Genomic DNA, 26,374 nt, shown 5'->3' on the forward strand with positions numbered 1-26,374 from the left:
CTCTTGCACTGTTGGTGGGAATGTAAATTGATACAGGCACAATGGAGAGCAGTATAGAGGTTCCTTAAAGAACTAAAAATAGAACTACCATATGACCCAGCAATCCACTACTGGGTATATACCCAGAGAGAACCATAATTCAAAAAGACACATGCACCCCAATGTTCATTGCAGCACTATTTACAATAGCCGGGACATGGAAGCAACCTAAATGCCCATCGACAGACGAATGGATAAAGAAGATGTGGTACTTATATACAATGGAATATTACTCAGCCATAAAAAGGAACGAAACTGAGTCATTTGTAGAGACGTGGATGGATCTAGAGACTGTCATACAGAGTGAAGTAAGTCAGAAAGAGAAAAACGAATATCATATATTAACGCGTATACGTGGAACCTAGAAAAATGGTACAGATGAACTGGTCTGCAGGGCAGAAATAGAGACATAGATGTAGCGAACAAACGTATGGACACCAAGGGGGGAAAGTGGCAGGGGGTGGTGGTGGGATGAATTGGGAGATTGGGATTGACATATATACACTAATATGTATAAAATGAATAATAAGAACCTGCTGTATAAAAAAATAAAATAAAATAAAATTCAAAAATTCAAAACAAACAAAACAAAACAAATAAAGGTATATAATACAGTTAAAAAAATTGTAAGAAATAAAACTGTCTAATTTTGGTTTATGTTACAACATGGGCTATACAAAATAACATACATTGCTTTGTGCATAATAAATGTATAATAAATGAATATTAGACAAACATTCATACATATATTGTAAAACTTAAGAAAATGCCAAGACCTTTTTAAGTTCTATATTTGACCTTAAAGAATATGTCTCCATTTCATTGGCCAAGTGGTCAGACAGGCTGTACGGATAAGGGATGCCAAAGTAATCAGCCTCTTCCTGCAGAGCAATGAGGGTTTGCTCCTCTGTGGGAATGTGAACTTCTCCATGAAGATAATCCAAAAGGTATTTAAATAGATGTCCATCACGGTCAATAACACAAGCCCCTAGAAAATATTCAGTTCAAAAATGATTGAATAGATACAAATGACCACGGTAAAATTTCAACATGTCAAACTGGAATTAGACTGAAGACCTCTACAATTAGAAATGTTTCTTTCTCAAAAGAAAGTTAATATCTAGTGTTCAAATAGGTTTAGTCAAATTTGGGGAGCCTCTGTATTCTCACCTACAAGGAAAACATATTCTGAGTTCCATTAGAAATCTTGGATGCAAGGACTATATTCCCACTATGGCCTCTGCAAAAGCCATGGACACCTTAGACTGCTGGTAGAAACAGAAGCTTACCCCTAATCTCAACCCAGCTGGGCCAGGAAAGGTGTATGGAGTTCCGCCCTAATGAGGGTATAATGGGATCCAGCATTTGTATGTCAGTGACCCTACAAGTCGATCTGTAGCGTTGCCAACAAATAAACCCTGGGTTCCTAGCTCTGCATGCCATTTGTTCAGACTTATTAGGTTAGTTCCTTTGTATGAAACTTTAGAAAAGAAATGCTATACTGGTACTACTTTATGATAAAAGACTTTTTGTAGACAATTCAGCAGAATTAAAAAAACAAACACTTCTGTGTGAGGTTACTCAATGATTTCCTTCCTCCCTTGATTAGTTTAAGAAGGGATTAAGAAGGTGAAAACTTAGGGGCAGAGGAAACAACTCAGTCCCTGCTTACCACCTTTACACCAACAAACTTTCTGTCCGGATGGACATCAAGTCCTGGGCACCAGACATCAGTGAGTTTTCCATTCTTCCAACTGCCATTCATCTGGCAAAGCAATCTCTCCAGACCCAGGGTTACTAACAGCCCCTCGTGCTCTGAGCTCCTCAATCCCTTTTTTCTAACACAGAAGCAAGAGTGGGTTCTACGAGCCCCAGGACACCTAAGATGTACAAAAAGCCTTACTTGCTCTGCTGAAGTTTCTTTACCACCAGTAGTAGGTTCAGTGAACCCCAGAGCACTCAAAGCAGAGAGTGTCCCCAGGACCCTAACCCGTGTATTTTACAGTTTCTTCTGAAACACCAATTTTCAGTCCTGGGTGACTGACGGTATCACTCAACTGATGTTTTCTTAGGCATACACATCTGCCCACACAAGGCTCTGCAGTTGGACTAGGTGTGAGTTTAACACTAATTCTACACTGACAGTACCTGCCCTGTCAGCTATGAATGAGGGCAGCTCCTTTCTCCAGAGAAATACATTTTTTAACTTGAAGAACACAGAGAGAAGCTAATATATTTAATCAGGCTCAATACCTTTACCCATTGAGTTGTATGAATGGGACAACTTTCAAAATATGATTAATCCCCATAATTAGGTGATGGTTGGCCTTTACACACATTCACTTTTTTGTCAACTTTTAGTGACAGCATCACAGATTCTAGAAACTGGTATTTAATTTCTCCATGTACTTAATGGATCTCCATACAGTCCCAATGATCTCAGTAATTAACATACTAAGCTAATACATTCTGTTGTAATTAGAAAAATGAAAGGGAATTTAAACTAGACTCCTATTTTAATGAATATTCATGATAATGCTTACAGACTTTAGATATTTACCTGATTCATCTGTTTTTAGAGGAAAACGACCACTGAACATGGATGCCAGCATTGAGTCCTTAAAGCGGCACAAGGACTCCCGCCTGGCTGCGTAAATACAGCCACCCACGTTCAGTCGAAGAATATCCAACACCTCTTCTTCTGCCTTGTGACCTTCCATTGTTCTCTCCAACACCTGAAGTTTTGCCTCGAAACACTTTCAGAAACTGCAAAACAACGGTGGTCACAGTACCCCTCTGTAAAAACAAAGGACAGTCACCATTGACATTTCCAACAATACATGAAATAGGTAATAAAAATAAATACATTCTAAAGTGGCTTAAAACAAATTCCTCAGCACTGGCAATACTGAATCGAAGGATTTAATGTAACACAAAAGAAGTTTGAGATATGCTGAGAAGCTGGAAAACTCTGGCTCAGAGGATTTGTAAATGATAATGAAGTATTACCAACCAAATCAGAGCTGTTGAAATGACTGTTTAAAGAGTTAAACAAGATAATGCATTGTCTGTTACATATAAAGCAAAGGTGAGGTGTGCTTATGATCTTCAGTATTCACATATCTTTTTAAACTACAGTAAGTCTGAGGGAGCTGTGTAGACTTGCAGAGGGGATCAGCATGTAGCATGGTATCAGGCTATTAGGCTCTACCACTTACTAGCCTGGGACCTTGGGCAAATACTTATCCTCCTCTGCCTGTTTCCCCATCTCTAAATTGGAGGGAAGGATGATGCCTACCTCAAAGGACTATCAGAGGAGTAATTGACAGAAAATATAAAAAGCATATAGAACAGTCTCTGGCTCAGAGTAAGTACTCAATAAATGATAAATATTACCTATAATAATATAAAAATTTACAAGAGGGTATATACTGAAGGACTTTATATTGGCTCTGGAGATTTAAGGAAACATAAGAGCAGAAATTATTAACAACGGTAATTGTAATTCTTAAGTTAGGTAACTAAGGAATATATAATTTATCAACTGAGATCAGAATTCCATGTATACCCAAAGCCAAACTGGTCCAGAAGAACAACAAATGACATCTCTAAATCATCTGGCTTCTTCCCTCTGAAATAGCTGAACCTTTAGAGACATTTTAAGGATTTTATTTCTTAATCCATTCTGGAGATAAGATGAACCACAGCTGACTGTGGCAATCCTACAGAACCTAAAACAATACCCTGAGGAAAAATGTACTCCCAGTGTATCTTCACGTTTCATAGCAAGTGTAAAATGGCTACCAATAGGCTCAACTACATCCATGGCCATTCACTTTGCCATCAACTTTGAGCATCCTTTCACAGATGCTCCAATTTAGCCAATTTCCAATAAGAGAAGGACACCATTAGAGTCTGAGGAACACCATGTGTGTGGAACACAGTAGACAGAAACTATTATGGGCCAACAGTCCAGCCTTCAAAATCCACTTATCAATGTGACTTCCTACACTGCCTAAAAGTCCAAGGAGCAGCCCAACAATGAACCATGTGAAAGAACCACTTCTGAGGCCTGGAATGGAACTGGTTCATGCTGTCCCTGTTGCCAGCTCCCTGGAATCCTATCTATTCTTCAAAGCTGCAGGCAAACCTCACTGCTTACATGACCTTCCCAAGCACCCCCAGTTAGAATCCTTGCACAGTTCTCCCAGATATACTTTGTACCCCTGTCCACATATTATTCCACTTGACTCATCCCTAGTTTGGGGGACTATAAGCTGCATCCCCCTTAACAATTCCCACTTACTGAATGCTACGTGCCAGCCACTGCAGGAGACACTTGACAGACATTACCTCATTCACACAAAAGCCCTACTGGGTAGGAGTTACTGACAGGTGAGGACACTGGAGAAAGAAATAGTAATGTGTGCAGGGTCTACACTAGAGCTGCCCCGCCATAAGTGGTGGAGTCAGCCCCAATCCAGGTCAGCAGGACCAACTCCAAGTTCTTCCAGCTGCACCCCACACCGACTCCTTCAGCACTGTTTCTCTCCTAAGGCTCCTGACCTGGGCACTTCACTCACTAAGCGTCTGTCCGTCTGAAGACTCCTGTGGATGGCAATAGGAACACAGCAGCACCCTGGGCGCAAGGATTCAAGAGACACCCCTAAGGCAGAGGATCATCACCATTTCAAGGCCAGTCACAGGGCCCCACCTTCAAATGCACCCACTTGCACTCCCTGCTGGGTCGAAAGTGCCCAGCCCTCTGAGGTAGCGTGCCCAGACTGCGGTTCCGTGACCACCCGCATCAAAACCATCAGGGACACTTGCTGAAAATGCAGATTCCCGGACCACGACATAGACTCCGATTCAGAAAGTCTTAGGTGGGGTCGGGAGTCCCCCCCGCGGGCCCTACTTTGAGAAACGCTCAAGGGACTCGAACTCCTCCCACGACGCGGGACGAAGGGGGAGGGGCTGGGACACCACAAAGCCCCGCGGGGGTCTCCCCGCGGTCCGGGGATCCCGAATCGGCCCGAAGCCCGAGCCTGCAGCCCCGGGCGCCCGTGTTATCAGCGCGGCCCGGGCCCTTCATCAGGGCGCCCTGCCGCCTCCCGGGCCCGCGGCCCACCCGGCGCCCAACTCCTCCAGCACGGGATGGGCGGGGTAGGCGGCCTCCCCGACTGACCTGCGGCCCGCCCGGCCCTTGGCGAGGCCGCCGGACGCCACGGGGCCCGACACGGAAGTGAGCGCTTCCCCGGCTGCTCGGCAACTCGTGTAGCAGCGCGGCCCCAGTACCGCCCCCGTGCGTCTCAGGCTGGCGGCGACAGCCGGGAGAGCAAGGCCCCACCCCGGACACGCCTCGGACACGCCCCTCCAGAGCCCCGCCCACGGGCTGGTTCCCCCACCTCCGGCCGCCGCCGCCTGCTTCGGGGAGGGCGCGAGGTCTGGCAGTCTCGGTACCATGCCGGGAAAGGAGACGTCACGCAGAGAGACGCAGGCTGGGTCCCCGAGGGACGGTCTTGTCCGTTCAGAGGCGGCTTTTACACATGAAGAAAACAACACCGAAGTTGCGATCGTCCAGGGTCAGTTAATAAGCGGTAAGAGTTAGGATCAGTTAGGTCTTTTCACTTCTAAATGAGGGAGGGCCCTTCCCTCCAAACTGGGTTGCTCAATGCCAAGAGTCATTCATATATTGCACTTGAATGTTTGTGCATTTGGATAGTGTTTGTGGCTTACAAAGCTGTTTCACACAGAGCATTCTCGTTTTATTTAGTCTGTGTGACAGCCCTATATTTTCATTCCTGTTACAGCAGGGAAAATTGAGGCAGAAGCAAACATTTATTGAATACTTTTGTACCCCTGAGATTCTGCTAAATGCTTTGCGTGCACTAATTTCCTCTTAACAGTAACCCCAAGAGTTCTTTTGGTTTCCAGCTGCAGCCTACCTTGTGCAAGAGACTTTGTATTTCAAAATGAATAAAACACAGTCCTATTCTCAAGGTACTCTCCCAGACTCAATAATAATTGGTTCCCAATTTTTCTCACTGTGTCTTAGAAGGGAATAAGCCAATGAGAGGTAAGCCCACCTACCCCCTCAGATATTGATAGTACCCAGGAGAGGAGGAAGGTTTGTTCAACCTACAATTATTGAGCACTAGCTATGGACCAGACACTGGGAGTGGAGGACTGAACAAGACAATCAATGTCCCTGACCTAATGTCCCATGGCATTTCCATTCTAGTGCAGCAGTCAGAAGACTTTGTCTGTAAATATTTTAGGCTTTGTGGGCCATACATAACTACTTAACTTTGCTGTTGTAGTGTTAAAGCAGCCATAGACAATACATAAACGAATGAGAGTGACTATGTTCTAACTTTATTTATGGATACTGAAATTTGAATTTCATATAATTTTCATTTGAATTTCATATAATTTTCATGTGTCATGAAATATTCTTAAATATTTCAAACACTTAAATATGTAAAAACCATTCTTAGAGCGTGGGCCACCTGTGGATCATAATTTGCCTACTCCTGTTCAAGTGGGAGAAACAGACACTAAGCAAAATAGTTACAGACAGTGATAACCACTTGGGAGGAAATAGGATAATGTTGGATGGAGATGATGGCTTGGGAGAAGTTCTCACTGATGAGGGGACATTTAAGTGGAGCACTAAGGATGAGAATGAGCCTATCCTCCGAAGAGATGGGGGAAGCATATTTTAGGAAGAAGGGAGACGAAGTGGAAAGGCCCTGAGACAGGAAAGGACTTGACAGTTTGTAGGAAGGGAAAGGACACTAGTATATCTGGAGCTTGGTGAGCATGGGGACCAGGGGGAAGGTGATAAGAGATGAAGCTGAGAAGAGAGGCAGGAACCAGCTTTTAAAGCACCTTGTGGCATAAGTAGTTTAAATTTTACTCTAAGCATATGGGAAACCATTAAAAGGTTTTAAGCAGTGAAATGGCATGATCGATTTAATATTTTTAAAAACTCACTCTGGCTACTGTGATGAGAATGGATTGAAAAGGCATAAAATGAATGTAGGCAGCTGTTGCAGGAATCCAGGGGACAAATGGCATAGCTTCTACTCAAGTGGTGATGGTGATAGAGAGAAGTGGATGAGTGCAAGAAATGTATTTAGGAAATAGAAACGACATTAAATTTGCTGATGATCAACTATGATGTGTTAGTTCAGGTTCTTTGTGAAGTGGACAGGAAGATCAGATTAAACCTGCAAAAAGTTTATTGGGGGAGACACCTGTGAGGAAAAAATAGGGAAGGATCTGAAGGGGACTGAGAGAGCCTTTAGACTTAGATGCAGATTAGGAAAAGTGGATATGATGCAGTTCAAGAAAGTTTCAGGAAAGCCAATGAGGAGTTTTCAAGCCAATGTCCCTCATCAAAGGAGTCTTATGTCTCCTAGGAATAGGCCTGTCTTAGTATCCCTGCCATACTCAGTCACTGGCTGGGAGCAGTCAGTGGGAAGTGCAGCCTGGAACACGGTGATAGATTTCAGAGCACAGTATGTGGAGTACATCAGTCAATAATGCTCCCTGTAATCAGACATCTGAGAGGTACGTTTTCGTGGCTGCCACATATGAGGGAAAGGGGAAATGCAGGATTACGTGTAAATTGTTGGCTGAACAGCTGAATGCTGGTGCCATTTACTGAAATGGTGAATTATGGGAGAGATCAGAAGCTGTATTTTAGACTATTAAGACTGAGATGTTAAACAGGCATACAAGTAAAGAGATCAAATAGCCATTGAATGAATCTGGAGCACAGGAGTGAAGTACGGTGGTGCTGAAGGTGTGAATTTGGAAGGCATCAGCATTTAAAGCCATGGAACTGGATGAAATCACCCACATAAAGGGCAGGTAATTAAGAAGAAATAGGATGGAACACTGACTCCAATACTTAGATTTCAGGCTTAGAAGAAAGAGCCAGAGAGCAGGAGAGTATGAAGCTACAGGAACCAAGAAAGTAAAGTGTCATTTATGTCAAATGCTGCTAGAAGATCAAGAGTCCACCAGATTTGATAATATAGGAGTTCTTGGTGACCTTGACAAGAGCAGTTTCAGTGCGGTGATAAGGATGCAAGCCCAGAGGAAAGTGGGTTGAAGCGTGAATGTGAGATGGCAGACTGGATATAACTCTGTAGAGAAGAAAGAGAAGGAGAGAAATAGGGCTGTGGTTGAGGTGGGAGACAAAGTCAAGGGATGGAGTTTTAGGATAAGAGTCACTAGAGCAGGCTATGCTGATGGAAATGATCCAATAGGTAGGTAGAGATTGGTGACGCAGTGGAAAAGGGGGGACAACTGAGGGAATGAAATGCTTGAGAAGGCAAAAGTGTCCTGGAGCCAGAGCACGAGGAATTTCTGTTTGACAAGAGCAGGGATAGGAGGTAAAACAGACAAGATAGATTTCAGTTCAGGTAAAGTGGTAGATTTCACAGTGGGAAAATGAGGAAATTCTGATTGAAAGGCTTCTACTTCCTCAATTAAGTCTAAAGCAAGGTCAGAGGCTAAGAGTAAAGGTGATGAGGGGTGGAAGAGGTTTGAGGAAGGAGGATAATGTATGAATTACTTTTCTTGAGAAATTGAAAGGGCAGACTTTCTATAGAAACATGACAGGATTGCTCGGAGAGAACGAGAGCCTGTTTGAAGATTGTAATCATTATACATGGATGGCAAACTAGTCATCCCATTTATGTGACTTTTACCCAGCAACACTCAACAGCTTCAGTGTAGGTGCTGCTGAGGAAGTAGATCATTGGACTCAGCTTGAGATTTAATCAAGTGATGTAATACAAGGAGAGAGGGGTGAGAGTTGAGGATGTTTGTAAGTGATTGAGTCCCATGGAGGACCATGGACTCTAAGCTGGATAAGGAGGGAAATAACTATATAACAGTGGTGATGGATAGTGAAAAAGTAGTGAAGTTTATGGATTGGAGATACTCAGAGAAATTGAGGAATTATTTAAATAGGAGTACAAGAGTAAGTGAGCTGGAAGAATTGGAGGCAGTAGTCAAAGAATATCACACTTGAATTTAAGATTTTGGAGGTCATTCAATGACCATAATGCCAAGGTTCCAGGCTGAGATGGGGTGGAAGAAAAGTTAATGGAGGTGAGAAGTTTAAGGAATGATTACTATTAGATGAGTTTCCCCATAAATAGCAATGTCCACAAGAGTGGAGCAGGTGTAGAGAGAAAGATGATGAAACAGAAGCTAATGTCGTCAATAATGGATGATTAGAAGAACCTTAGCAGACTACATTGCGGAGACAAAGAGAGATACTGTGTCCAGATGGCTACAGTTCAGATCAGCTAGGGCTTAGACAAAGGAAGGAGGAAAAGTTGTTTGTTAGCAGTGATGGGAGAAGAGAGGACACCAACCCTGGCCCTGAAGTATGTGGGGAGTGGAAGGAAAAGTAGTCACTTCCTGAGGGGGCTACAGACTACAGAGGAAGTAAGTAGGTCCTCTAGGAGCAGAGAACGTGCATTAAAAAAAAGATGGGACGTTTAAAAAGGAATTTTTTTTTTAAATTTATTTATTTATTTATTTTTGGCTGTGTTGGGTCTTCGTTTCTGTGCGAGGGCTTTCTCTAATTGCGGCAAGCGGGGGCCACTCTTCATCGCGGTGCACAGGCCTCTCACTGTCGCGGTCTCTCTTGTTGCGGAGCACAGGCTCCAGACGCGCAGGCTCAGTAATTGTGGCTCACGGGCCTAGTTGCTCCGCGGCATGTGGGATCTTCCCAGTCCAGGGCTCGAACCCGTGTCCCCTGAATTAGCAGGCAGATTCTCAACCACTGTGCCTCCAGGGAAGCCCTAAAAAAGGGAATTTTAAAGGGCTCAGTGGAAGTGTTCGAGAGGAATAGGAAGAATGGGGGATTGGCTCAGAGGGGCAGACATACTGGCAATATGGGACTAGGACCCCAGATAACAGTGGACAACTTGAGGGTTTGGAACTATTGGGGTGATTAAGGTAAACAGGGATCTGAGCCATGATGAGAACAGTCCTAATGTTCTATTAGTGCAAAGTTGAAGCCAAAACCCAGGTATTTAGCTCAGTAGTATTGGGTCACCTCACCCTCTGGCTGCTCCCAATTCTATGGTAAACTGAGCGAATGCACAGGTCTTATAAGGAACCCAAGCATTAAGAAAGCCTTTGGGTGACTATTCCCTCCACCAGCTCTCGCAGAAGTAAAAGATAATCCTAACTCTGATGCATAGGAGCTTGCGGGGAAGGGAGATAGGAAGCACCAGATAAATCAGAGCCTGAGTCATAGACCTGATCAGACTCAAGACTACCCTCCTCTTCTGGTTCTTCCTGGAATGGGAAAGATAGAGACTTGTCATGATTGAGGAGGAGTAAATAACTTTATGTTCATCCTTTAGGAAAAGATTCCCAAACCATAAGCAGCCCCCTCCTTCCAACCCAGGACAAGGTATTGGAAAGAGAATGAGGTGTCTGGTTGCGCCTTTACTCACAAAACCTGGATGAGCTGCATTGTTTTTCTTTTAAAAATTCCTTCTGCAGAGTGTTATTTTCCATCAAAATAACACTAGGGGTGGAATTCCTGAGTAGCCAACATAATAGCAGCCATCACAGTGTAAATCTGAATCTCCCAAATGATTCTCCAAAAAGCTGAATACAGAATAGATAACAAATAAAACTGCACAAAACCCATGCCATCTGCATAACTAAGAGAGAATGCCCAAACTTCAAATTATCTGGAAGTAGAAAAATAAAAACCAGATCTTGGCAAGCTGTGTCCCATTCTCCTGCCACAAAAAAAGAAGAAGGCTCTTGGTGGACCTGTGATTGATCTAAGATAACCACGAAAAAGAGAAAGTCTGCTTTTGTGCTAAAATACTGGTAAAGAACCCTCGTAGATCAAAGCACTTACTATGTAGTTTTAAAAATTAAAGCTGCACATAATTCAAGGTGACAGTGTGTGAAAACCATTGTTTCTGGTATCGAAGGGAAAAAAAGGAATGGAGAGGCACCTTTTGGAACTTGGTGAAGAAGAAAAGAAGTAAAAGGAAATTTAGGGTCAAGTAAGAAAAACGAGATCCAAAGCTGTGAAAATATGCAATCTTTAGCCCATATCACTCACACACACACATACATACATACACATAAACGCACAAGAATCATCCATTAAGAAAGCATTTCACTGCAGAAGAGGACACCCTTGAACCTGAAATCTTATAAACCATTCAAAAATCTTTGAAATGAATAGATGAAAACAGAGTAAATATACACAAAGATATTATAAGAAGAAAACAGAAAACAAGACAACTTCAGCTGATAAAAAGTGCCTTTACAAGGACAAGAGAATTAAACTGGGACCAGCCTGCTCAAAAATAACATATAAGGGGGCTTCCCTGGTGGCGCAGTGGTTGAGGGTCCGCCTGCCAATGCAAGGGACACGGGTTCGAGCCCTGGTCTGGGAAGATCCCACATGCCGCGGAGCAACTGGGCCCGTGAGCCACAGCTACTGAGTCTGCGCGTCTGGAGCGTGTGCTCCGCAACAAGAGAGGCCGCGATAGTGAGAGGCCCGCGCACCGTGATGAAGAGTGGCCCCCGCTTGCCGCAACTGGAGAAAGCCCTCGCACAGAAACGAAGACCCAACACAGCCAAAAAATAAACTAATTAATTAATTTAAAAAAAAATAATAACATATAAGAAAGGCAGCAGTGGAATAGCATTTTTTTAAAAACACAAAGAAAAAAAATGTAAATCAAGGATATTCAGTCAACCTGTCCTTCAAGTATCAAGGCAACAGAAAATGAGTTTTTAACATGAAAAATTCAGGGAATTTTGTATACATGAGCCTTTCTTGAAGAATCTTTGAAAAAATGATTTCCATTCAGCCAAGTAGCAAAACTTCATCAAAAGACGTGATGGCAATCATTCACTATATTTAACGTTGACCTAAAACTAAAACCAGGTGAGAACAAAGCTGAAAGAATAATGTTATATATAATGTGTAACTGGTTCTAACATAGCAGAAATAATGCAAGTAAAAATGGGAGGAGGGAGAGAGAAAGAAGAAAGTAGAATAAGTTCATTGATTGTGATATAGCAATAGGTGAGGGTTAAAGGATAATATTAAAATTGACAAATCAGATAATAAAAGGTTAAGTTAGAAAGACAACTAAGGGCTTTATAAAAGGTATGAGGACAAAGATAACCACTAGAATAGCACTACAAACTTTCCTAAATACAAAAAGAAACTTTAAAAATCAAAAGAACAAGGAAAAAACATTATGTACAGAAAGAAATGTAACAACTATAACAATATTAATGTCATTGATATTAGATAAAATAATTTAAACATAAAATAATATGACAGTGGGACTAAATATATGCCATATTAATAAATATGGATAGGTTTAACTTATTAAAAGAAAAAATATTTTCAATTTGATTCACAAAGAAAGCTGCTGAAAATGAGACATGCCTAAATCAGAATGTCAGAAAGTCTAAAACTAAAAGAAGGGGTAAAGGTTTACTAGGCAACTGGAAATGATAAGTAAGTGGAGGTTATGAGCCTGATATCAAAGTAGAATTTAAACCAAAATGCATTAAATTAGACAAAGAAGGACATGTTTTAATGTCCCAATTCACAATGAATATATAACAGTTATAAATTCTATTCACCAAATAACTCAGCAACACATTTATAAAGCAAAAATCGTAGGACATGCAAAGAAACATGGAGAGAAATACCTTAGTAGCAGGAAACTTTTAATATGCCACTTTCAGTACATGTAGACCAAGTAAACAAAAAATAAGTGAGGGAAAGAAATATAGATGTAAATAGCACAATTAATAAGGTAGATCTTATGGATATTTTTACTTTGGACCCTGAAAGTAGAGAATACAGTAGTAACAGAAGATAAAATGTTTTAGAATTAAGTTATCAAGAAATGTGCAAATCTTATATGAGAAAAATTTTAAAGCACTCCTGAAAGATACAAAAATGGACTTGAAACAAATGAAAGACATCCCTTAATATCATAAAGATACCAGTTTTATCTAAGTTATTTTATAAATTTAACAAGTACCAATAAGATTTTTATGGAGTTAGACAAGTTGTTATTAAAATTTATATGGAAAAATAAGCATGCAACAATAGCCAGGAAAACGTTGAAAAAGAAAAGTTTATGAGAGATACTAGCCCTACCAGTTGTTAAAATACACTATAAATCTGGTTTGTTTATCTACTCATGGTACTGGTGCATAAATTGACAAATAGACCAGTGTAATAAAATAGGAAGTCCCCGAAATAGATTCAAATACATATGGAAATTTAGTATGTGACAAACATGGTATCTCAAATCACTTGGGAAAAGATGGACATTTTAATAAATCCTGGTGGGACAACTGGTTTGCTATTTGGAGAAAGATAATATTAGAACCAAGTCTCACATTATAATCAAGAATAAACTCCAAATGGACCAGGGATATAAATGTCAAAGATGACACCTTGTAAGTACTAGAAGAAACCATGTATGATTTTCTCTATAGCCTGGATGTAGGAAAAGACTTTCTAACTATGACTTGAAATTCAGATGCAATAAAAAATAAAATGGATACGTTTGACTATGTTAAAAAAAACTTTTGAACAACAAAAAATAAACAATGACAAGAGACAAATTACTAACAGGGAGACAATTTGCACACACACATTTCTCAAAAAATACGAAAATATCTTCAAAAATCACTCATTGTAAGTGAAATGCAAATTAAATCTACCCCGATGCTACAACTCCAACAGTATGAAAATTCTATACACAAAGTTAGTCATTGTAGTATTATGTGTAATTGCAAAATATCAGAAAAAACCTAAATCCCTATACATAGGAGAGTGTGTGAATAAACTGTGGTACATCCATACAGCAGAGTACTCTGAAGGTGTAAAAAGAATGAGGTCATTTTCTGTGAACTAATGTAGAGTGATTTCCAGGATATTTTGTTAAGTGAAAAAGACAAAATGCAAGCATTTTTATACTATGTCACCTTTTGTGTAAGAAAGAATGTGAAATGAGAAAACATACATGTATCTAATCATTTGTACAAATAGAAACACAGGAAGCATAAACCAGAAACTATTAAGATTAGATACCTATAGCTGGCTAAGTAATGGCCACCACAAATATCCAGGTCCTAGTCCCTGGAACCTGTGAATGTTACCTTGGAACAAGGGTCTTTGTAGATACCATTAAATTAGGTATCTTGAAGGAATTCCCTGGCAGTCCAGTGGTTAGGACTCTGCACTTCCACTGCAGGGTGCAAGGGTTCAATCCCTGGTAGGGGAACTAAGGTTCCGCATGCCGTGCAGCATGGCCAAAAAATAAATAAATAAACAAATAAATAAGGTATCTTGAGGTGGAGAGATTATCTGGGATTATCAAGGTAGGTCCTAAATGTAATCACAAGTATCCTTATAAGAGGCAGGCAGAGGGAGATTTGACTACAGGCAGATGAGAAAGTCTTGTGATGGAAACAGAGGGAAGCAGAGTCAGAAGATGTTATGCTGTTGGTTCTGAAAATGGAGTTGAGGAATGTAAGGAATGCAGCTCTAGACACTGGAAAAGGCAAGGAAACAGATTCTCCTCTAGAGCTTCCATGGGAGCTTGCTCCTGCTGTCACCTTGATTTTAGCCCCATAAGACTCCTTTCAGACTTCTGGCCTCCAGAACTATCAAAGAATAAATTTCAGTTGTTTTAAACTACTAAGTTTGTGGTAATCTGTTACAGCAGCAATAGGAAACTAACACAGGTGGTAAGGAATTAGGAGTGAGAAACAGAAAGAAGAAAGGAAGAGAGTGACACTTTTGAATACACCTATTTATAAAGTTCTGGCTTTTGAAACTAGTTAATGTTTCGCATACTAAAACATAAGAAAATAAACGTACATGCACATAAAGATAGGGAAAAACTCTAAAACTATATACAAGTAGACCTAAGTAAACCTAACCGTAATTCAAATGAATAGCGTAGTCACGCTGAAGCGAGGGGGAAAACTAATGAATCCAAGTAACTTCAGATCATTGTATTTGATGACATACCCTTAAACTTAAGATTTTAAAAAGAACAGTAAACAAATTTTCAAGTCTAGTTAAGTTTTCACAGAGGTATAGGGTAGCAACTCTGAAGTTACTTTCTGTGTATTCTAGGACTGAGCAAAAAGTAAACATATTGTAAATAATAGGAACCAAATTTCTCACTGTTAGAAAAGTAGTTATATACATTAAAAAGGAAAATGCTAGAATGAACCCTATGGTTTTTATTTGGAATGGAAAGTATTGGTGTGAATGCATGGGTTTTAAAATAGATGATGGATAGACTAGATAGATAGATGGATAGGTGGATAGATAGATAGGAAGAAAGAAATGTGGATATGTTTATATTCATGCATGTATGTATATACAAATGTGTATAGATTTTCAAGCTCTGTCCCCTGAGTGAACCTAGAACCAATGACACCCCAGTAGCAATGGGCATATCAAGTGCCTAGATTTTGGTTTCTAAACTCATTCTGCCCCATTCTCCAGTAAAAGGAAACAGAGCTTCTTGGTGAAATGGTTGATTGACTGAGGCTGGGACTGAGAAAGTACAAAATGAGGCAGAAATATCCTGCTGTTTCAGAAAGTAAGAGTGTTCAGTGAATGATGGGGACTGTCAAAGGGACACAGGAATCATCTTGAAGGGCTACTGGCCAAATATGGGACCATTGGCTTGTGAAAATTAATTATGATAGTAATAGATTATAATCTATTGAATAAAATAAGAATCCATGAGTCCATACTGATCAATACTGATAGGTGGTGATAAATATTGATAGATGAGCCCATATTGATGGATGGATAGGTATACAGACAGATAGGGGTGGAGAGGAAATCTCTTGCCAATCAGTAAAAGAAATAATAAAATTAGAAAAATCACCATTTGGCAACTATCACAGAAATACTTGATTCAGGCAAGATACATCAGTAGATGTTAAAACTAGTGAGTGATAATTTTGATTAGTAGCAGAATAGTTATATACACTCAACATGTCTCCCTACCAGATTCTTATTAATCATAAAGGAAATAATAGCAAGTCTACAGTGGAGAAACCTGGCAGACAGTACTTAAATCAAGTGATCAAGGTAACGTTGCAAACCAACATTATGTGCTCTTGATATATACTGAGAACTCAACATCACTTCCATGGTACTTTTGCCCAATAAGAACCTGAATTTAATCCTGAGGAAATATCAGACAACCCCAAATAGAATGACATTATAATTTAGTTGGCCTGTACTCTTAAAAATGTCAAGGTCATGAAAGACAAAATAAGAATTTGTAACTTTTCCAGATTAAAAGAGTCTATAGAGTGAAATTGTCAGAATAAAAAGTATTATAATAAAAATACAAGTTTATTTCAAAATAAAAGGTTAAAAAATGTAAATATAATTCCATGTTATATAGACTGTCTGTAAATTATTCTAACACGTCCAGAAACCTTTCTGCAAGCTGATAGAAGTATATCTTCTGCATAGCGCTGATTATGTCCTTTTCTGCTCAAAAATGTACCTGTGTCCTTATTGCAAAATAACTGCCCCGTCTTTCTTTTCCTGCCTAGCCCTCTATATTTACATCATACCTGAGCTGAACTATTCATTAGAAAATTTACTCATTTTTATCCATATTATTGCCTTTATCATACCCTTCTCTCAAAATAAACTGCCCCTTCCCACACGCTGTAGTTCTCATCTGGTGAAGCCCTCCTCATCCTTCAAGACCCCTGTATTAGTTTCCTGTGGCTACTATAACAGATTCCCACAAACGGGGTGGCTTAGAGCAACAGAAATTTATCCTCTCACAATTCTGGCAGCCAGGAGTCCAAAATCAAGGGGTCAGCATATCTGCACTCCCTCTGAAGGCTCTAGGGGAATCTGTTTCTTGCCTCTTCCAGCTTCTGGTGACTGTTGGCATTGCTGAGATTGTGACTGCAGCTCTTTCTGTTCCATCCTTCTCTGCATGTGAATTTGTGTGTCAAATTTCTCTCTGCCTGTCTCTCATAAGGACACTTGTGGTGAGATTTAGGCCTCATCTGATAATCCAGGATAATCTCCTCATCTCAAAATCCTTAAATCTTCAAGGACTCTTTTGCAAAATAAGGTAACATCCATGATCTTGCCTTATAAGGTAACATTCACAAGTTCCAGGGATTAGGAAGTCAATATATCTTTGGGGGGGGGCATTTTTTCAACCTACCACAACCCCCAGGTCACATGAACTGTCCCCTGTGTGGCTTCCTGGATCTACAACCAAATAGGAATCATTCTTTCCTTTGCTACTGTCGTAGCAATGAACCTGGACCACCTTGTGTTGTTATCATTGTATGTGTCAGATCCGGTTGTCTCCAAAATTCTTTGACAGCTCAAACTTTCCTTCATTATAACCTCATAGGACCTAGCACCTATTAGCTGTTTATCCTTTTTTCTAACTTCTACCACTCTCTATATAGTGCATTACTTACATATTAAAATGGCAAATATGATCTTAAGAAAACCACCTATGTCATCAACCCTAATAAAATTAGGATGATAGAGAAGATACATGATGTTTTGTGAGTTTAAAAAATTATGAGTTGTCCTTTAATCGAGAAAAGTACTTCACATGTGCTTTAATGGTGAATGTAGCAAAGTTTTCTACAGCCAACTGTTACGATAAATATTTAGCTACTTATAGGCTCCTGCCTTGGCTGAGAAAAATTTGATTTGATGACCCTATTTGTTTGAGTTTATTTATACTCATTGTCTAAATTTTTACTTTGGGAGAAATCTGCAATCTAGCGTATTTATCTTTTCCCTCTCAAATTCCACAGTGTTTTAGTCAGCAGGCAACCGAGTTTGAACCCAGTGCTTTTTATATTTCTTTCCATGACTAACTGTATCTTAAGAGATCCTAACCTTGTATAGTGGTTGATATGATAGCAGCTGAGAGTTTTAGGCACAAACTAATTATTTCCTTTCATTCTGTTAGAGAAACTGTTTACAGAGATGGAGAAGTTTTGGTTCTTGTCTAAATAATGTCTCTGACCTTAGTTTTTACTAAAGCATCAAAATGTTTTAAATGTAGAGATGGCTTTTTAAGGAAGCAACTGTTTTAAATAAAATGATCGATAATAGTCTTACATTCGTATGACTTTGAAAGCTTACAAAGCACTTTTGTTTTTAAACTCATCTATGTCTACATCTGGTCTTTCATCTTTTCTTCCTGCCTCAGAGGAAGAGGCAACCCTTCAGCCCATGGCTTAGCCCTTGTTCCAACCTCTGCATCCATGGAACTCTTCTCCACCATCCTGTGTCATCCATTCTCCTTTTCTACCAACCCTTCCTCCAGCCTATGCAAAGAATACAAACCCTCCTTCCACCTGGATGCCCCGGAGCTATTGTCACTTCTCTTTTCATCTTCAACGAATTGTCTGCTCTCTCATCTTTGCATGCTCTCTGCTGCATCCTAACTGTTAACCCCGGAGCTGTTTGGGCTCACACCTCCAGCTGCATAAGACAAAGTTGGCTGTCTCCTCACTGAAATGAGCTCCTCTCTTGGCCTCTGTGAAGCCTATGTCTCCTCTTCCCTCTCACTGCCTTTCTTGCTGCCCTTTCATCTTTCCTCCCTGCACTGATGCTTACCAGGGTTCTACCTTCTACTCTCCTTGTGCTTCTAAACACTCTCCCTCCTTAACTTAATCGATTCCACTGATTTCTGTTACTGTTCACTGCTGACTCCCAAGTCCAGACATCTCTTTTGAGCTCCACGTTTTATACCTGTGTGTCTGCTGGACGTTACCTCCTACACATCCCAGAGGGACTTCAAAACAGCAGAATTCATTATTATCCACAGCTGCTATTCCTTCGCATTAGCAGTGAGGAGTAGAAGGGAGACGGGATATGTGATAAGGAAGGGTGTGGACGGAGACCACTTGGGACCCTCTCCAACAGCCAGGGGAATGTCCTCATGGAGAGAACTCTGGAGATGTGGGCTTCAGGGCCCTGCGTTGTTGGATGGTGCTTGTAAATGTAAGCCCCTTAGTAAAGCTAGTGAGCACAACAGCTGACTTTGCAATCCCTCCCCAAGCTTCCAGCTTGTATGGTTTGAATTTTATCACTGGAAATCTTGAGGAAAGAAATGCTTAAGTCTTTTTGGAATTCCCTGTGGAGGCACAGAGTAGAGGTTGGGAAGTAGACACTGCTCCCACCCCTCCCTCTCTCTCAATATAGTCCAGCACGTGGACTAGTGTCGTGTAGGTGAAAGAGCTGCAATGAGAACTACTGCTAGAGGTTATGCAGCCAGACAAATGATAGACCAAGACCCCTGATGATTTTATCCTTCCCCAGAGAAGCCTCCTTCCACACATACATATACCTAGAGCAGAGAGAAGAATGCTTAGTGTCCCTATTACATCTTCCCTGTCCTTGCCTAAATCAAAGAAACAGTCTCAAATCACCTCCAGTCTCTACTTATAGAAATGTATGGGAATGGATAGTTTGCCCATCAGCCTCATTGATCTTCACCTCTAGCATAATGCCAAAAGGGACTCCCCAAAAACGTATACTGAAGAAAAAGAGGAGGCTGGCAAGCAGGCAGCCTGATGAAATTCACATGATGGACGCCGTGCCTCGAAACCGAAGTGGCAGATGACAAGTCACTTATCCTCTTTCAAAGAGGCCCAGGCCAGACTGCCTGGGTTTAAATCCCAGCTATGCTGCTTACTAAACTTTGCAGAAGTTACTCAAATATTCTGTGCCTCAGTTTCCTCAACCATAAAAAGGCAATAATAGTACCTACCACATAGGATCGTTGTGACAACTTAGAAGGCATATAAAGGGCCTGACACAGGGCTTAGGAAATGGTAAGCACTTGATAAATGTTATCTGTTGCAATTATAATTATTACCTGTCCCTCACCGGGCATAGCAGGAAGTCTTCTCATTAATGAGAATAGAAATAATGGTTGTAGTAAGGTAGCATAAAATACTGAAACAAACCTTTGTCATTCTTTTGGCTGCCCAGCTCAAAATGCCCTTCCTGAGTCTAGGTGGGAGGCAGAGATGGCCTCTCACTAAGAATCTGATAAAGCCAGATACAGGCTGAATGTTCAGGACTCCCTTGCAGCTAGGGTTTGTAGCCTGTGATCCAAGCTTGACCAGTCAGGCACACCCAACCCAGGCCTAGCAACAGGAGCTAGTGATGCCAAGTGGCAGGGGTGGGGAGCACTGCCATACAGTATGCCCACTTTTCCCAGAGGTAGCAGCAGTGACAGTGATGGTCCCAACAGCAGCATTCAAAGCCACTGCTGGCTCTGCAGGATCAGCAGCATCTTCACAGGCTGTGACTGTGGCTGGGTCCTTGTCCGCTGCCAGAGCCCCTGTTCCTGCCTGTTTTCCAAGCCTGTATCTCTATACTCTCCAGAAATGCTTTAAATAACCCAGCGTCCTTTTCTGCTTCTATCAGATTAGGTTAATTTTTCTTGGGCTAATTTTCAACCTGCCAGACTGATATGGGTTATGAGATCAGATGGTTTAATAAAATATATGTACACTATTTCTACTTTGTTTTATTGGCTTATTGATTTGCAGTGTGCTTCTACGTGGCTCCTGTTCAGGGATTGTTTTTCTTGGATGATTTTTGTTTTAGTAGTGCTGAGATGGTAAAGAGGATTGTTCATTCTTATTGTTGTTTGGCAGGAAGCTTTCCTCTTCTCCCTTTCCCTCCTTCCTCTTTTTTGGTGTGTGTTTGGGGTATGGGTCAGGACAATCAAATTTTAATTGACTGGAATCTACTCTTAGGTAGAGAAAATCAGGTGACTAATGAGTATGAAAATTAAGGAGATGGAGAGGAGCAAAATCAGTGCCCTGTGCAGGAGAGTATCCCAACACAACTGTGAGCTCATTTAATTTATAGATAAGGAGCTTGGAACAAAGAACCCAAAGGTAATGTGTGTTCAATACAGCTAACTGTATCTTCACACTCCTAGCCCAGGGCTTCTGGCTCTATCCATTTGCCTCCACCCAAGAGGCAAATGACCTAAAAGCAAGCTGAGGTCAGGTTAAATTCAGCCCAGTCAATTACACTTTTTAGGTTTATGATTTTGTATGATAAGAATTTACATTTTCAAGAGCTTTTTATAATTTACAGGCATTTGGTTCATTAAATTCTCTGAACTGCTCTGAAATAAGGTACATATAATATATATTGAGCATTTAATGTGTCAGGCTGGGTACACAGGATATACAGCTAGTTAACCCCTTGATAACCAGAAATTTCTATAATCAATATATTTCATTTTAAACCACTATTATTGAAGTTTTTACTGTCGTATAGACTGTTATTTTAGCAGGCAGCCAATCAATAAAAACTGTTCTACTTACACAAGACTCACATAGCTAGATCTCAATGGAGACCAATCTTGAAATATATTTAAGATCTAACTCAAAACCATGTTTTGCATCATTTGTCTAGATTCTCTAAAGTAAAATGGAAAGTTGTGATTCTCAAATGTCCCCAAATGAACAAAATATTGACAAGAATATGAAGTTGACTGCATCACTGTATAATTAATTATTAAAACCTAGATTTAACAAGCTATTTTCGTTTTCAATCTAATGGCATACAAAGAGGAAATTTTCTTCTCTGTATAGTTTTTCTAAATTCTTTGTATGGATTATGAAAGTCACTTGTGAAAGGAAACTAAGCTAATTGACCTGTAACATAAAGTGAGTAATATATATTTTTGTGTAGCTCTGAATCACAGAAAATGCCATTCTTGTATATTTAGCTAAAACAAACCATTAATATAAGACCTGAGTATTAATGAGATCCAGGATTTTCAACGAAATTTCATGGCCGCTTTCCCCTCGAAAAGTTAAAAGAAAAATGGGGAGGGCTTTTAAGTGGAAACGAAATGACGCTGCTGGCATCATAGTGCAAGGATACAGAAGAACTGGTAAAATGTGGGCGGGCAGCCTCACAGTAACGTCAGAAACAACAAAAACTTTCCAACAGGCTTCAGGTGGCTGTCAAGCCTTTTAAACATCTGACTCACAAAGGTAGCTTTGTCAAAGGAGCGTTTTCTTTTTCAAAATCATCAGGAAACAGCGCAACAGAACCTGCTCAAAGCCTTCCACCCAGGCTGAGTCGCCCTGGCTTGCCTGGCCACGCCCCCTTCCATCGCCCGCGGCGAGGTCCCTCCCCTTCCACCTCCCACTTCCTGGTAACCAAGCTGCTTTGCGCCGCCTTCTCGGGACCTGATTGGCTGACGAGGCAACCGCTAACGGCTACGGAGTTTAAACCCAAGCCTTGGCCCCGAGGGCTGGGCTCCGGGAGCTGAGCGGTGGTCCCACCACGCTGAAAAAGCGGTAAGTCGGTGACCTGTGACATTTGGCGTGGCCTTGCCCTGTCTGGCGGGACCCATGCCTTTCCTGAGCCGAACCTCCCGGCGCTGCCCTCCCGGGTCTCTGGTCCGCCGAGCCGCGCGCGGCCCGCGGCCCCGCCCACTCCGCCTCGGGTCTCCCGGCCCCCGGGCCCAGTGCTGGCTCGGAGGGGCTTCTTGAGGAAGGCCCTGCTTTGGATCTGAGTCGCTGCTTCTTGCCCCTGGGATTTGAGCTCTCGGCTCCATGAGGGGGGCCAGCCGCCAGGCAGAAACCCAGCTCCTGTAGGAAGGGATTTCTGTCTATATGACTGCTCTACTGCTTTTAGAACAGTATCTGGCTCACTGTGAGCGCTCAGTAAATAGGCTGAATGAATGTTAGAGACTGCTTACTCAAGTTCTTGGAGGAGCCCTTTCCTTTGGAGAGCTCGATTAAAAGGGAGGCTGACTGAAGGCGAAGCGGTGATAGACGACTGGGAAGAACTTAGAACCAGAACTGGGTCTTGACGCACAGGTAGGATTTCGGTAGGCAAATAGGGACTATGATTTTTCTAGATGAGGAATCCAATTCAGGAGAATTGGATGTGGGATTGAATAGTTCTGCTTTAGCCGAGATGCTAGCCAGACAAGAGCTACAGAGTAATAATACATAGGTAATGTTAGTGAGCGCTCTGTGCTACGTCCAGTACTAGGCACTGTATATGCGTTGGCTCATTAAGTCCCTACAGTGAGATGCTCTGACTTTTTATAATTTTCTAAGTCTGGAAATTGAGACTTGGAGATGCTAGGCTCACATAGCTATGAAATATTAGAACTGGGGCACCAACACAGTCTAACCACTATTTATAATACAGTCGGCTCTCCTGTCCGACTCTCGGGTTCCGAATCATCTCCTTCAACCAACCGGATCACTGATGGAAAAAATTGGGGAAAATTCCAGAAAGTTCCAAAAAGCAAAGTTTGATTTGCTAATTGCCGAGCAACTATTTACATAACATTTATATTGCTTCTACAACTATTTACATTGTATTAGGTACTATAAGTAATCTAAACTATGCAGAAGGATGTGCCCAGGTTATATGTAAATACTATGCCATTTTATATAACGGACCTGAGCATGGTGGATTTGGGTATCTGTGGGAGTCCTGCAACTAGTACCCTGCAGATACCAAGGAATGACTGTACCTCAATCTCTGTGTGGTAAGTCACCCTGGAATGGGTACTCCAATACAAGGGACCTGAAGCTGAAGAATGCCTGGCATATGTCAGGAGCAGTTAGATCTTGGTGGCCACTGTGGCTTGAGAGGAATGGACTAGGGGGAGAGAAGGAGGAGTTTAAAGTTATAGAAATGGGAAGAAGAGCAGGTGGTGGAGAGTTTTAGAAAGTATAGATTAATAGACGGTAGTGAGGGCAGGAGTGGAAGTAGGGAGGTAAGAGGCTATTGAAATAATTCAGGTGAGACATTTAGTGCCTTAGTCTAGGTTGGTAGCAGTGGAGATACTGAGAAATCGTCAGATTCTAAATGCATTGTGAAGGTAAATTGGGATGTGAGAGATTTTTTGACTAGAGCAACTGGAAGGATGGAGATGCCGTTAACTGAAGTGGGGAAGGCTCTGAGTGAAGCAGGTTTGGGCAGGTCAAGTTGGATATGCTATTTTAGTTATCCAAGTGGAATTGTGGAGTAGACAGCTATATGAATCCAGGGAAGTTCAGGAAAGAGATCCAGACAGAGGACATAAATTTTGGGGTTCTTGATACCTAGGTAGTATTTTAAGCCATGACTTAAATACATAAAATACACCAAAAGATTGAGGGTAGATAAAGAGAAGAAATCCAAGGAGAGAACTTATTATAGGTTGGAAGAATCTGTAAAAGAGACTGGAAAGAAGCAGCTAGTTAGCTAGGGAAAAAAAAACCCCCAAGAGTTTGGTGTTCTGGTAGCTGAGGAAATATCGTTTTTGAGGAGGAAAGAGAAATTAACCACATTAAATGCTGCTCTTAGATCAAGTTAGATGCGGACTGAGAACTGACCATTAGATTAGCAGTGTGGAGGTCATTAGAAACCTTGGCAAAAGCAGTTTTGTTGGAATTGAGTGAAAGCCTGAGTGAAATAGGGTTACAAGAAGATTGGAAACTGACTATAGGCAATTTTTTTAAGGAGTTTTGCTGTAAAGGCTGCAGAGAAATGAAGTGTATGTCCGAGGATGAAGTGGGAACAGTCCCCATAGGATTAGGTATATTTCTTCTGTGCATGTCTCTAAGGTTACACTTCTTACTTTGTATCACAATAGAGTCTGTGCCCACGCTGGACTGTGCATTCCATGACTATGCCTTCCTATGCAGCTGTATCCTGTTTTTTGTCCCCAGTGCCTAGCCTAGCTCCTGGCAGGCAGATATAATGATATAGGTTTGAACGAAAAAACAAAGTCATTTACCTTTTTAGGATTCTACTTTTAAACCACTTTTGATTATATTCATACTTTCAGATTTTATATGAAGGGTTCTGCAAATATGTATAAAGTATATTATTTCAGTCATGATTTACTTCTTAGAATGTATTTATCAGTTATCCTTTTTCCATTTATTAATACTATGATTTCCTGCTTTCTTTCTTTCTTTTTTTTACTTCAGTGATGGAGTACCCAGTGATGGAAACTGGTTCACTTTTTACCTCAGGAATTAAAAGACATGTGAAAGAGAAAAGAATTTCAAAGGCTGCTAAGTTGAATGTTTCTCTTGCTTCAAAAATCAAAACAAAAATAATAAGTAAGTGTTATTAGTCTTAAAGTATACTCACATTTTTACTTTTTTCTGGAGAATTGATATAGTATTTGATGCTTTTTCAAGTATAGAAAATGACTAAAATGACTATTTTGTTAAATGACACTTTCTCTGTTCAGTTCTTCCTATCTCCTTCAACTCCTGTTAGTTGGATGGTTATGATGATTTACTGTCAGTGGTGACAGCTGAATTTTCAGCAGTGAGGCTGGGGTGGCCCAAGGCAGCTACCTCCTACACTGCAAAGAAAATACCAACGTGACATTTCTGAAAAAGAGCTGAAAAAAAAGTGACGGATTGTCCTTCTGACATATTGCAGCATTTGGATGATGGGTAATCTAGAGGTGGTTGGCCCAGATAGTGTGCTGTAGTGGGTGATTTTATGTAACCAAAGCTCATCCTGAGGGCACTGAGCTCTTTGGAGATGGTGTTTCATGGATTCTGGAGCTAAGATATCAGAAGGCAAAAAAAAAAAAAAAAAGTCAGGGAAACACCCCAAGATAAATTTTCATTACTTCTGAAAATTATCTCAATGATTCATTTCCATCTTAGCAGGATTGGGGGAGGTTTCCTGTTGATCAACACGTGCGAAAAAATAGCCCAGCCTCCTGAGTATCTTTAAATCGTAATGTTGCTCCTACCCAGGTCTCTAGGACCATCTTTTGTATTAGATCACTTTCTATAGTGGCAGTTTCCTATTCTCGTTGGCAGGACCATTGCATGCCCACTGCTGTGAAGGAATACACTGAGTCTGAGGAGTGCAACAGGAAAATGTTATTAACCTTTAGCTTCTGGAAGTTCTAAACTGGTTCTAGTCTATTTCCACTTGATATGTCAAAGGTGGCTGTCTGAATCTACTTTCTTTGTGCCAAAAATAAAGTACTTTTTGGACTCTGTTTTTGTCAGAAGCCCAAGCTTTCCCTGAGTATTTAAAAAAATATTATTAGTATTATAAACTATTCTTACCATTACTATTACTATAGCTATTAATACTATTACATAAAAATATATATTACTATTATAAAACATATTACATATACTATAACTTTAAATTCAAGGGATGTGTTATTGAATAGTGGCATGTAAATCAAAATTATGAAAATATAATTATGCTTTA

The 26,374-nt window shown here is 40.9% G+C and overlaps 2 protein-coding genes across 14 annotated transcripts in view; one reads left to right on the plus strand and one right to left on the minus strand.

Annotated features, from left to right (window-relative positions):
* The window catches only part of KCTD18 (potassium channel tetramerization domain containing 18), a 29,600-nt gene extending 24,244 nt beyond the window's left edge, over nucleotides 1–5,356 (minus strand). The window contains exons 1-3 of one of the 2 annotated variants that reach the window (XM_007190491.2): nucleotides 5,225–5,356; nucleotides 2,600–2,835; nucleotides 816–1,027 (exon numbers count right to left, since the gene is read on the minus strand). In XM_007190491.2, coding sequence (XP_007190553.2) covers nucleotides 816–1,027; nucleotides 2,600–2,759 — 372 coding nt within the window. In that variant the 5' untranslated portion in view covers nucleotides 2,760–2,835; nucleotides 5,225–5,356. Of the gene's footprint in view, nucleotides 1–815; nucleotides 1,028–2,599; nucleotides 2,836–5,224 lie in introns of those variants that run through there. The other variant, XM_057551961.1, reaches the window with a different exon arrangement.
* Nucleotides 5,357–5,510: 154 nt separating this feature from the next.
* Nucleotides 5,511–26,374, plus strand: part of LOC102998193 (shugoshin 2) — a 67,585-nt gene continuing 46,721 nt past the window's right edge. For 4 of the 12 annotated variants that reach the window (XM_057550665.1, XM_057550664.1, XM_057550666.1 and 1 more), the window contains exons 1-2: nucleotides 22,511–22,992; nucleotides 25,111–25,245. In XM_057550665.1, coding sequence (XP_057406648.1) covers nucleotides 25,113–25,245 — 133 coding nt within the window. In that variant the 5' untranslated portion in view covers nucleotides 22,511–22,992; nucleotides 25,111–25,112. Of the gene's footprint in view, nucleotides 5,637–22,329; nucleotides 22,468–22,510; nucleotides 22,993–25,109; nucleotides 25,246–26,374 lie in introns of those variants that run through there. The other 8 variants (XM_057550660.1, XM_057550661.1, XM_057550657.1 and 5 more) reach the window with 5 other exon arrangements.

Source organism: Balaenoptera acutorostrata, chromosome 8, assembly GCF_949987535.1.
Source record: "Balaenoptera acutorostrata chromosome 8, mBalAcu1.1, whole genome shotgun sequence".
Taxonomy (NCBI): domain Eukaryota; kingdom Metazoa; phylum Chordata; class Mammalia; order Artiodactyla; family Balaenopteridae; genus Balaenoptera; species Balaenoptera acutorostrata.